Below are 13,431 nucleotides of genomic sequence, written 5' to 3'. Positions count from 1 at the left end.
AGAAACAAAATATTTTTTCAATCAATCACACACCAAATTTGAGGGAAAAAAAATCATCATCTTACTACTGCATACTCCACTTTTCAGCAGGATGCTGAAGTTAAATTTGAATGAGAGATTATTTGAAAATCCTAGGTTTGATGCTCAGGGAATTGCTTAACAATCAATAAAAGAAAAGGAGTACTTGTGGCACCTTAGAGACTAACCAATTTATTTGAGCATGAGCTTTCGTGAGCTACAGCTCATGCTCAAATAAATTGGTTAGTCTCTAAGGTGCCACAAGTACTCCTTTTCTTTTTGCGAATACAGACTAACACGGCTGTTACTCTGAAACTTAACAATCAATATAAATGTATTACAAGAGTTTGGTACTTTTCACTACGAACAGATGAACGACAATTATTCAAAGTGATAAAATAGAAATTACCTTGGCATAAACATTTGGTTATGAGAAGAGCTTGTATTTTACCAATTTGTTGACTTTGCAAAAATATAGACAGAACCCAGCATACTGATGTTTCTTAAACCTAATGTTTTATGATTAACAGTGACAGTTTCATTCTAAATATCCTGAAATAGAACAGTTAATACTGTGGAAACACAGGGAGTTTCTAACACCCAAGAAACTTCACTCAACTTTCAGCACATGAAACCATGTAACTCTTTTGCAATATGGAAGGAATTATAACTGGCAACAAGCCAACTAAAATCTCTAAAGAAAGTAGGAGATGGTATGATGACTGAAAGAAATGCAGGAACCTATTTGGCAGAAGACGTTTGAAATCCTCCTCATGACATGTTAGTCTAGACTGTTATTTATACTGAACTGGTCTAGACGCAGAAAAGAAAAAGAAAAGGAAAAAGAGAAAAAGAAAAGGTGTGTGGGGGGGGGAGAAAGAAGAGTAGAGAATGTACTATGATCAAGTCCTACAAAGAGACTTTAAAGCCGAAATAATCGCCATTGTTCTCAAAGATCAACAAAAGAAAGGGTGTTTGGAGCCAATTTTGCTGCTATGCTCATCTGCACACTCACTTTGGACAGCTGTGTCAGAACTTCACTCCAGTATAAGTACAGGGCAATGGATAATGGCAAAGGTAGTAGGCTAGTACAGAATACATTTTATTTTTCATTAATTTGTTACTTAAAAACAAAAACTGTGGCTGACTCAAAAGCAACTACTCTTTAGTTAGATTGTAAGCAAAGACCATCTTTTTGTTCTATGTTTGTAAAATGTCTAATACAGTGGGGCCCTGGTTTGTACCTTGGGTTCCTAACTGCTAGCACAATACAAATAATTAATAATCTAAACTGTACATATAACTAATCTATGTAACCATGCATTATCGCTGTTACCTTATCCCCCCTCCCCCATTCTTCCATTCGTAATACCTCTTTATGTGGTCTCGTTTTAGGCCCTGATTCCGCAATAAGCTCTGTGTGAGAACTGGGCTCATTGCAGGATTAGGGCCTTAGACTGTGAGCTCTGCAGGACAGGGACTGTCAGATGTTAATGTCCCTGATTATCACCCATAAATCCATGCAGAGAGAACCTTATACACACAAGCCTCCTGTCTCTTTGGCACTGTGACCTCACTTCCACCTTGGAGCTTACAGAAGCATCTCTATTGATTCAGAGATTCTTTGAGAAGGAGCCGTGAGAGGGGTATGAACAACTCTCCCTTTAGCGCACTGGAGTTGTCCAGAAAAGACACTACAGCCCCAAGCTGCTGCCCCTATCTAGAGACCCTGGAGGCAGCTATAGGTAAAGGGATCCAAAAGCACATGGATACCTTGCTGAGGATTAGATTTGGGGGGGAGGCAGGGAGGGGAAGGTAGAGGACTTCTATGAAGATGGCCCTGTCTTGTCAGGAACCACTGGGCATTAGCTAGGTTTAGGGGCAGAGAGAGGACAACGACGACAACAGAACACTCCCCTCTCCACACACAAGATGGAATCGCGTGCATGTGGGGCGGAGGGGAAGAGAATAATCTCAGAGGGAATTTTAGATGACTGTCCAACCCCAGAGTCCTCCCTATGTTCTTCTGGTTAAGGAGATGATCTGGCTAACTAAAGTACTAACACAATGGGGTGAGAAAGAATGTGCAACAGCAAAGGACAATTTTAGAGTCCATAAAATTTTCCCTCAACAGCATTGTGTTTAGTAACTACAAATTACTTTGCTTACAATTTCCCTTCTTCTTAGCCAATGGCACAAAGTTACTGGAAAATTGGTAGACACTGTTAATTAGGTATTTTCCTGGTGCAGAGGAACCCCTGGGTGGGATAAAGCTAGAATAACCTGCCCTAGTCCACCCTACTTTTCACCACCCGAGGACACGTCAGGGCTGTAGATCAGCAATCCTTTGGCTGCCAGAACAAACCCTTGGGAGTCATGACAACCAGCTACAAGTTTGCTCCAACTTGCACTGGAGGCTAAAGCAGTCCCTGGAAGGTCCCATGACTAGGTGTGGATAGATAAAATGTATATAGGGGCACCATTACCTAAGTTTAAAGGTCAATTAAGACCAAATATTTGAAAGTTATACCTCACTCATTCAGCTATCAAGTCCAGAGTTTAGGATTCCTTGTTTGTACACCTCATTTGGTGCATGAAAGCTCATCAATAGCTGCCGGGAGCAAAAATTCTAAGTGCAGACCTGTCAGGTAATTAAGTTGGGACCTAATTTTAAATAATAGTCTTAGAATACACCATTTAAGTAAATTAGAAGTATGGTGTTATGGATCTGACATTTTGCTGACATATTGTCTGCCTTGTTTATTTATACAGTAAGCTCTTCAAGGCAGAGACCAGTTTATTTATTTCTACAGCACCCAGAACAATGGGGGGCCCTGATACTGACTGAGCTTTTGGGTTCTCATAACAAATATTAATAATCATGGGTATGAATTTAGGCCAATTTTTCAAAGTAGAAGCCTAAAGGTAGGCTTCTAAGTCCATATGTCGGATCTTAAATAGGTAGTTTGATTCTCCAAAGTGCTCAACACTGTGACAGACCCAGACCAGTGAGGTACAGGAGTCTGGTAGAAGGCAAATATATTGGCCACTAGATGAACAGTTTTCTGTTCCGAGTGACCAGAGCAGGGGCTGCCCTAGAGCAATCAGGAACCTGCCAGAACCAATTAAGACAGGCAAGCTAATCAAGACACCTGGAGCCAATTAAGAACTTTCTAGATTCAATTATGGCAGACAGGCTAAACCGAGCAGGGAGTGAGAAGGAGTGCTGCTGGAGGAGTGAAGAGTTCAAGCGTGATCAGGTTTCAGGAGGAAGATCCTGCAGTGAGAATAAAGAAGGTGCTGGGGGGGAAGGCAATGGGGAAGTAGCTCAGGGAGTTGTAGCTGTCACACAGCTGATACAGGGAACATTGTGGACAGCTGCTATCCACAGGGCCCTGGGCTGGAACCCGGTGTAGAGGGTGGGCCCGGGTTCCTGCCCATCCCCCCAACTCCTGATTGGATATGGAAGAGTTAACCCAGTCTGTGAGAAGCGCCAGAAGGGACGGTCTAAATTGGAAAGGGACCTGCCCTGTCCCCGACCCACTAGGTGGGACACAGAGACTGCGGGTATTGTTCTCCGTTTCCCCCAGGCTGGCCAGCGATGAGGTTAGCTGAGTGGATGGCAGGTTTGAACCACTAGCAAGAGCGGCCCAACGGAGGGCTGCCATGAATCTCTGAGGCAAGCAAATCCGCCAATAAGCACAGGACCCACCGAGGCAGAGGAGGAACTTTGTCACAACACCCACTGACTTCAATAGGAGCTACTGGGTTGAATACTTTTGAAACTTTTGTGGACCTTTCCTTTAGGGTCCTATTTTGGAAAATCATGGCCTTAGGTATCAATACTTTGATTGCTGACAAGAACATATACAGTATTCATTTAAACAGAAATGAAGCTACACATAGTATTTACCACTGATGACCAGTAACAACAACAAAAAAAATTTAGTTTTTTAGCTGGTTACATTTATTAGGTCATATGACCTCAAATATCTCCATATTTAAAGCATACATTTCCCATGGAGAGACCAGAAAATCTAAAACAGGATGAATCAAGAAATGGTCACAGAAGTCTTTCATGGGCAACTGTAATGTGATTCTTAATTGTATTCTGGCAGCTACATACTACGGGGATAAACAGATTAGATATGCTATATTCTTTGGCATCAAATATCTGCATCTATTATTTACTAAATAATAAATGAAAAATCAAGCTACATTATGAACAAGAAAAAACCCTGAACAATGAACGGCAGTTAGTTGCTTTTAGGACCACCTACCTACTGACAAGCTTTTAAAATAATCACTGGGAACATAAAATTTAGCAGCTTTCTTGACAAAGATTATATAAAGCATTTAACATCAACCTCCATCAAGATTCCATTTTGTGTTTCCTGTAAATTCTATTTTCTAAAGACACTGTTTCCTTTACTAAAAGCCCACAAACAGTTCAACTTCTAATAGATTAGTTGGATTTTGTGTTTAAGTGCTGAGTGTAAGAAAGATCTGAAACTGCTCTACTGACTTCAAACACAGACAATACAAGTGAGACTTTCCTTCTGGATATATGCCAAGCTCATCCAGAAGCGTCAATCATATTGCAACTTATCATACATTGGTAATGTGTCTGGTCCAAATGACAAATTGGATCTTTCAAGTCTAATGGAATCCATCACACAGCTATAACTGACCTTTTATTATTTTACTGTATTTAACAAATTTCAAACTGAACATAACTTTTAAAAAAAAATGTCTGAGATCATAAGATGTGAACATAGTCAAACATTCCAATAATCATTTCGCCATGTTACTGTTCCACAAGACGTTCAAAACAGCTAATTTTAGCCTATAAGTGCTACAAAGTGCATATATTAAAAAAAATACCAATTATTTATGTTCTGTACACAATCAATGCTGAATATAGTACAGAGAAAATCAATTTTGCAAATCAGGAAATACTGTAATATAAGCATCTTCTTTCAGTCAATGAAGGTTAGAAGGGGGCTGAGCAATGGAGAAATACTGACTGAAAGAAATCAATACTAATTATATATTTATAACAGCTATACTAGCCTTTAAACAATACTTCCTCAAAAGAAAACATTTCAGATTTTATCCTAGAAAAGAACACTTTCACATCAATATAAAATCTTAACTATTTTAGATTTAAAAACTTTTCTTTAAAGTTACACTGCCACAAAAACTGACATTTCACTACAGAAAACATGATACTGGGTTGGGTCAATTTTTCAGCATAAGATGCCAAAAAGCTGCAATTTCATGCTACCTTTTAAACAAAGAAACAGCTATTGTGATGGCTCTAGGCAAAAGTACAGATCAGGAATTCACACAATCCAAATTACGAATGTAAATTAACAACTCTTGGCCTGATCATGATTTAGAGCTCTTGGGGATTGGGGGGGGGGGGAGGGAGAAGCAGGATCATAGCTGGTAAAGAAGCACATGGCCTCTCCATGGGTGGCCCTTATACATCCCTGGAAACTTTATGGATGGGATCCAGAGCCAAGGTTTTATCCTGTACATGTAGAAGGATTTCCTTCAAAATTTCTGGGATTTCCCCTCCCCCCCAGGGTAAGGGACGAATTAGGAAGAAATCAAAAAGTAATGAACTTTCCTTAAATTGGGAAATTTGGAACTGTGAGGATCACTTACTTATTTAGGAATTACAGGGTAAGTAAAATGGAGAAAAATTTAGTGAGAATGAGTTGTAAGAGAAAAATCCTTGTGGGGGCATTACCAGAGAGGTATGCTGGAAACTAATTTGTCACTGTATGTGTATCCTAGATTTAAAAACATGCAAATATTTATCACAGGACACCAAACAGACCGGACTATTTCAGGGAAGAGCAAACCACTCTACTTCTTCCCTTGCAGTGTTACTACAGAGAGAGAACTGCAGTAATATGCAAAATGAACACAAACAAGAAAAAATAAATTTTTAAACCACTGAATTTTTTTTTTTGCATGAAACATATTCAGAAAGCTTTGCACAACTCAATCTCAAGAAGATTAAACTCAGCAGAACATCTCTGGCCAAGCTTATGCACAACAGAATGGGATGGGAGAAAATTTTAAAATTTGAGCTTTTGTCATAGAATGTATACAATCCAAGCTTTCAAAAAACTGTTTCTATTATATAAGTAAGTCCCACAATACAAAGCTAACCCTCACAAAAATTATTTGTAGACACCATGAAACAGGAGCATACACTGTAATTTTTCCATTTCACGTTACCCATTCCTTGCTGTAAGACCACCATTTTGGTACCTCCTGTTGCACTAAACAGCCGGCAGAAAGTAGATGATTGCAGCTTTCTGTGACTGAATACAGACCACGTTACTTCCAACATATTCTGACTCCACTAGCCTGGGGTCCTGCAATCATTTCTTCAACAAAGGCAGTCTAGCTGGCACTGTATTAGAAGCTCAGTTAAAATACAAAGTGAAATTTCTAGTGAAATAAACTGTATTATGTCCACACAGCATGGGAAGATACTCTTGGAACTACACCTTAACTTCTTCAGGAGCCAGAGCCCTCCAACCCACCTCTCTGGTGTGGAAACAGACTCCTGTGAGAGAGACAGCAGGAGCAGCAAGATCACTTTACAGCTGAGAGCCTCCTGCCAGCTCCAAGACTTCAGCAAAGACTCAATTCAAATAACTGCTGCTTTGTCCAACCACAATGATCGGATCTCTAGTATCTGAAATAATTACCATCCACCTTTGCCTCCAGATCTTTAAATAAATATATTAAAGAACAGTCCTAGCACTGATCCCTGGGTCATCCATATTGAAAACAGACCATGACAGGAAGATACAAACAATCTCAGATACACTGTATAGATCTTCTAAAAAAACTTTTATTATGCCTGTGGGTGTAAACAGATTTTTTTTTAAAAAGCACTGCTTTTCTACTATTTCTATTTTCTACTATTCTATTATTCTACCAAAAGTTTCATTATTATGCAGCCATTGCAGTCTCTATTTTATGTTTCCGAAAGTATCACTGTGCCTAACCTTATTGTCGTTAAAAAAATAATACCCTCTCTTTATTAACAAAAAATAGTTGAACTGTTATATGCCTAGTATAGGGATCGTTCTTTGGCAATGATCTACCTGTTCGTTATATTTGAAAAATAATCTACGTAGAGACTTTAAGAATAAGCAAACATCTCTACTAAGAAAGAAAGCTGTGTAAATAAAGAACAAAATCTGTGATCATTTTCATATGCTGCCAAGCTCTGGATGACTATTTCCAAAGAGCTGGCGCCTCTCTTTTGGGTAGGAGTGGGTGGAGTATTACAAGATTTCTCTCTCTCAAACTAGAATCTGGTCTCTATTAAAGTTATTTCAACTATAGTACTACAGTCTGAAATTTTCTAATTTTATACAGACATTGTTGCAATCCATAGGAGAACTAACTGATGAGATGTTAAAAAGTCTAGTGGTTCCCAGATTTGCTGATCATGCCATGCTAAGCAGTATAAAAAGTTGAAAGATTTCCAAGTTTTTAATATTAATTAAAAGTGTAGCTTACTCTCAAAAGAAACCAATACTGGTATCGGTGGGGTTCCACCCTTATGGTAATTCAACAACTACAGATTAAATGTGCTCAGTTTCCAAGAAGTCAATTCTAAGATGTTTCTTTTGTCAGCACTGTGAAAACTCAATGAATAAGATGTTTGCAGGCCAAATTATGCTATTAGTTACACCTCAGAACTCATCCACCATTAGACTTCACTGGGGCTGTACAAGCTTAACAGTAGAATCTCAGTTTTTATGAAAAAGAGTAGCTTTCTAGCCCCTTATGGTTGCAGAGAAAACGTTGAAATTGTGAACCCTAAAGATTCCAGCACCTGAAGGTAAACAAAAAGTACCCAACATTTATTTTATTTTAAATCTCATGACTTAAGCTTATATCACATTTTTTTGGGGAGGGCGGGGATGTTAGGGGACTGATTATGCATTTTTAAACATTTGGGGTTGGCAAGACTGCATGGCAGTGCTACAAGTTCCTAGAGTAGAGGAAGGGAAGGCACTCTCCCGTAATTAACCAAGTAAATTGCCTGAGGCCTTTCTAACTAGCTTTTCCTTAGAGACCAGCCCAGCGCAGCTCTTGAACATGCCTTCCTCTCTTAGCTTACTGACTTCACCAGTCTCCATAGGCCTGTTCCCCAGCTTGACTTACTTTCTGAATCAAACCTTCCTCTTGGTCTCATTCCCAGATCTTACCTTTTCACTTAGCAAGGAGACAGAGCTCTGCATGACCATGAAGACAAGAGGAGATAAGATAGATTTCTTTCCTGTATCACTCAACCCTAAAGCTTGAGAGAGGACTAGTCATGGTGCCATTATGGGGAGCCGAATAGGCAGCTACAGGTGAAGCAGGGAGTAGGAAGTAAAAACCTTGCATGGCAAAGGAATTCAAACAAACAAACCTTGGTTCCCTTCTTATACCTTTTGTTGCCTGCAACATCTTCTCTAACTCTCCAACACTTCCCGTATCCACATTAGCAGTCCCCCCCCCCTCCCCCGGCTTCCCCTTCCTGGCCTCACTGAGCTCCTGCTTTCCACCTTCCCTTCAGGCTCCTTTGTTTCCTCAGGCTCACTGAGTTCCTGCTGTCTTCTCACTGAGAAGAGAAGGAGCTAGGACCAAGAGAAAGGACAGAGCTGGCCAGAGGAGCAAACCCAGTGAGGAAAGATGAAGATGGGGCTCAGGAGCAGGTCCAACAAGAGGGGGAGGTGAGGGTGGAATATGGCCAAGCCACAGGAGAAAGTAGTTAGCAGGGTCTGAATCAGTTCATTGGTATTGCTACCCATAAAGAAAAGGACTGATGGTAACAGGAGCAGCAGCCAGAATTTCCAGGCCTCTCTAGTGTCTGTGAAAGAGACAGAAGGTGGCAGACCCTCATTACCGCTGGCTAAAATGCCCCTTCTTCAGAGCTGCTAGCATTTATTTAATGATTAAAAAAAGTCAGACTTTATGTCATGAATAGGGTCCATTTTGGTCAATTTCACGGTCATAGGATTTTAAAATAGTAAATTTCATGATTTCAGATATTTAAATCTGAAATTTCATGGTGTTGTAACTATAGGGGTTCTGACTCAACTCTGAAGGCAGCAGTGCATAAGTAAGGATGGCGTGGTACCGTATTGCCTTCAGAGTTGGTACAGCAGCTGCCGCTATCCACCCACCCAGGTCTGAAGGAAGTGCAGAACTATGGGTGGCAATATTGCAACATCCCTACAATAACCTTGCAAATCTCTCCCTCCCCCCACGACCCTCTTTTTGTTGGGATCCCCAGTTTGAGAAACGGTGGTCTCCCCCTGTGAAGTCTGTATAGTATAGGGTAAAAGTACAGAAAAAGACCAGATTTCATGGTCCGTGACGCATTTTTCAGGACCATGAATTTGGTAGGGCCCTAGTCACGAGTCTGCAACCAGTAATTGGGGCCACCTACAGAGAAAATGGTAACATCAACTTACATTTACACAAATAAAAACATGTTTTCCAAGCGCCTTTTCAAGTTTTAATAATGTAAGCAGGAGATTAAATCATGCTTTACTATTTTCTTAACAGCAAAATTAAAACAAACAGGAATTCCTGATCATTGTACATACAGACAAGTTATAGGAAACAATCTAGATTTTTGGTAAAGTACTAACCAGTTACTGACAGCAGCTGTGAAACCCTCACCTCCATTTCCTCCCGATGAGACCTGTCTCTGTCCTCGAATTCACGAGTTCTTCTCCGAGCTTCTTCAAAGGCTTGCTGTGCCAATGCATCCTCCTGCTACCAAACCAGAAGACAAAATTTTTGGCTGACCACAGGGAGTAGGGGAGAAAAATCTGTGTCATCATTAGTAATAGATTCTAGAGGTCAGAAGTCAGAAAGGACAGAACTTGACCTTCAGACTGAAGAATAAATGTGCAGGTTTAGCAGTTAGACAAGATATCCATTCACATGGAAACTGAGTAAATGGGATATGAAATCATCTAGACAAATCTGGAGCTATGCAATGCCTCTTTTAAAAGTCATGTGGCAGATCAGAACTGCTTTTTAAAGAATTAAAAATATTGTTTCAAAGTAGAGTCTGACTAAGTTGCTTAAACCAAGAAGTTAAAGGAAACTTCAAAGCTTATATTACAGAGGCAATATTTTTCATTCTTGATGTTGAAAAATTAAGTAGTTTTGTAAGATAGATGACAGCACTAAACAAACTAATGATAATTGTAAATGAGATAATCAGGTTCTTTACATTCAACTTTTATGCTCGAAAACAAACATAATTTAACAGATTAGCAGTAAAACTCTTCATCACTTTGCATCTAGAGCAACATCTGACCAAAAATGAATATTCACATCCCTTAGTATATCATTTAAAATTCAAAATTGTATACGAAGGTGTAAAAAGCTAGAAAATATTCCTCCCCCAATTTTTGTGTACACAAACATTTACCGATATCAGTGGACTTTCATGTTTTGGGTGAAAAAACCAAAACCAAAAAAACCCCCAAAACAAAAAAACCCACGAGATTTTAGTACCTCTTTACAACAAAAGAGACGGACAGTAATCTTAATTTGTTTTTATAAAATCTATTCAATATTTTCTATTAAAAATGGTAACATTTTGGATTTAAGTTTTTATGTTCTCTAAGCCAGTATTACCACAATAATAAATCTACATATACCCTTTCAGTAAAGGGACATGTTTAGTCAGTTTAGAAGAATTTGTGCTAATTTAAAATAAAAAGGTGAGTTCCTGTTTCTCCCACTGATGCTTCTAAGGATCAGCACGAGATGAGCTGAGCATAAAGGTCAACAAACAGGAAAAAATAAATAAATAAATAAATAAAAATAAAAAAAATCTCTTTTCACCATTAACTTTTTTCAGTCACAATAATTATAGATTGCACTAATAACTGTCATATGTTATTTTCAAGTGGGTCTCGCTCTTTAAAAAACAGAAATGTTAACCTTGATTTACAGAGGACAAATGTTCCACTCCCAAGAACTCAGATCAGTTTTTATATACCAAGGGATTAAGTGCATTAACTTTTAAATTTAAGAGAACATGTCTCTAGCCTAAGAGAATGTCAAATTGCTTTTCTTGCCTGAGGCACTATCCTACACCCTAAAGCTATTTTGTGAAATGATGCAAGAGTGTCTCTCTTGTGGCCTAACACAGTTTAATACAAACATCTGTCAATCAATACATCTTCATAGCTCAGTCTCCAGAAAGATATATCAAAGGACAATGTTTACAGCTGCCATTAAGATATCATTTTGCCAGTAACTTCTATTTTTAAATGAAAAATTTGTCTCCTTTTGGCCATTTTTATATTGGTGTAATATATACCCATTATGGTGGGACAGTGGAAGGGAAAATAGAGTTCATTTCTTTTAATTAAGAAGGACAGAACTAAAAGAGGTGGTCTAGCAGATTACTGAGGACTAAAGAAAAGCTCTCATTTTTTAAATGTAGGCAACCCATGCAGATTCATAATTACCTATTTTACCAATTTTAATGAAAATGGATTTTTTTAAAAAAAATAAGAGATCAGCAGTATTTTAAGCTAAGCAAAACCAAGTGGAAAAACAAGTTTTCAAAGATAGCCTAAAAATTTTAAAAATTCAGCTATGAATATGCTGATGCGTGTGTGTATTGATGAAGAGAAGCGCTCCCCCACCCCAAGAGTATCTATGATCCAGAGAACAGCCCAATAATTTTGTCATTTAGTTTCCAATAACAATTTGGTAACCATTTAGATGCAGAAATGTATATACAAGTCTTTTTAAGCATTTGTCTGGACTCAAGGCTGGAAAACACCATAATTCTAAGAAGTTAAGTAATGACAGTTCTGAAAGTCTCCACGGGAACAAAAGCAATTAACTAACTATTTGATCTTCTCAAGCAGGAACTCTGTTTCAGGTTGGAAGTCAAGGTTTCAAAAGGTGGAAAGTGATCACAAAAAGGTACCTTAAATCTTTTAAGCCATGGGAGGATTTTGTTCAATAAGCAGACTAGAAGATGAATCAGTATAGCTTCTTTAAGTTCTAGCTTCAGCCAGAATATTAAAAAAAACAAACCCTAATAAACCTGGAATAAAACCCAAATTAAGACTTCAGAGGAGGGAGAGAAACAATTTGCTGATGTCCAGACTAGCCATGTATGTTGATGGCTGAAAGGATGGCTCACCAAAGCCTGAGAAAAAAAATGTGAGATTATCATTTTCTTAAATAAAAAAAAAAAATTCTGCTTTCAGGCTACTGCAGCCCATTATGAAGTAAATTAAATGAACATTCATCAAGAACTTTTATAGACAGTGGATTTGAGGTGACAGCTGAAAAAAGTTAACAGTTTCAGCCTGGAGCATTGTACAGTACCAAAAAAATATACCAAACACCTTGTTTTTACAATGAAGACAATGTATCTAGTAACAAAATACTGAAAGTATCAATGAGAAAAGCATGCAAAAACATTTCTGAGGTGTCAATACAAAAGCATAAGAAGTAATAGAGGTTGTCGTGAATAAACACAGTTCTGCTTTAGTAGGCATTGTAGCTACTTGGTCAGAAAAGTCAGGAGTGAAATAATCTAGATCTACATAGCAAATATCAAGAGATAGAAGGAAAGGATCTAGTGTAGTGCTAATATATCAAAATACACAAGCACTGAAGCACAGACAGATGTGAGACAGAAACAGCAAAAGTCCATGGATTAAAATATGGGAATTTTGGCCCCAGTTCAGCGAAGTACTCAAGCACGAGTAACTAAGCACATGAGTAGGTCCACTGAATTTAATGGGACAATATGCAGGTTAAATTTACATATGTGCCTGATCACCATGCTGAACGGGGCCTTTAATAAGGGTAGTGTGCTATAGACTGCTTAACAATGAGAAGATTGGTACATTACATATCAAACAGCAAAAACATAAAAATACTTCAGTATAATTTTATTTTTAAAATTAATTACCATGGTATCTTTTGAAAAAATCATATATGAAATTCATTGTCAAAAGACTGATTTAGTAGTAGATAGTTTCTTATTCCAGAAAGGTGGAAGAAAAGAAGATCAATTAGTCTGAATCCAGTATTAACTAAAATAGTGATGAAATCAGAAAATGGGAGAGATTACATTTTTATAAGGTAAACTTTCCAAAAATGGAGGCTATGTAAATTACAAAATTGTTTATATAGTAGCTATGTGTGTAATATGCACAGAGACCACTTAGTCCTCTGAAATTAATCACTTCTGGGGTGAAATATAGCAGCCAGCCATCCTCCATTAACAACATTACACAAGAGTTTCAGAAGTGGAAGTAAATTATGATTTAACCAATTTAAAATTACAAAGGAAAAAGAAATACAGGAAGAGTGTTAAAGAAA

At 38.2% G+C, this 13,431-nt stretch overlaps 1 protein-coding gene across 2 annotated transcripts in view; it reads right to left on the bottom strand.

Annotated features, from left to right (window-relative positions):
• The window catches only part of CBFB (core-binding factor subunit beta), a 64,470-nt gene that overhangs the window by 11,048 nt on the left and 39,991 nt on the right, over positions 1-13,431 (bottom strand). Inside the window, exon 5 of one of the 2 annotated variants that reach the window (XM_077831216.1) lies at positions 9,705-9,831. In XM_077831216.1, coding sequence (XP_077687342.1) covers positions 9,705-9,831 — 127 coding nt within the window. The remainder of the gene's footprint in view (positions 1-9,704; positions 9,832-13,431) is intronic. The other variant, XM_077831215.1, reaches the window with a different exon arrangement.

The sequence above is a fragment of the Eretmochelys imbricata genome, chromosome 12 (assembly GCF_965152235.1).
Source record: "Eretmochelys imbricata isolate rEreImb1 chromosome 12, rEreImb1.hap1, whole genome shotgun sequence".
Classification (NCBI taxonomy): domain Eukaryota; kingdom Metazoa; phylum Chordata; order Testudines; family Cheloniidae; genus Eretmochelys; species Eretmochelys imbricata.
The sequence above is the reverse complement of the archived record's forward strand: the minus strand, read 5'-3'. Positions and strand labels throughout refer to the sequence as shown.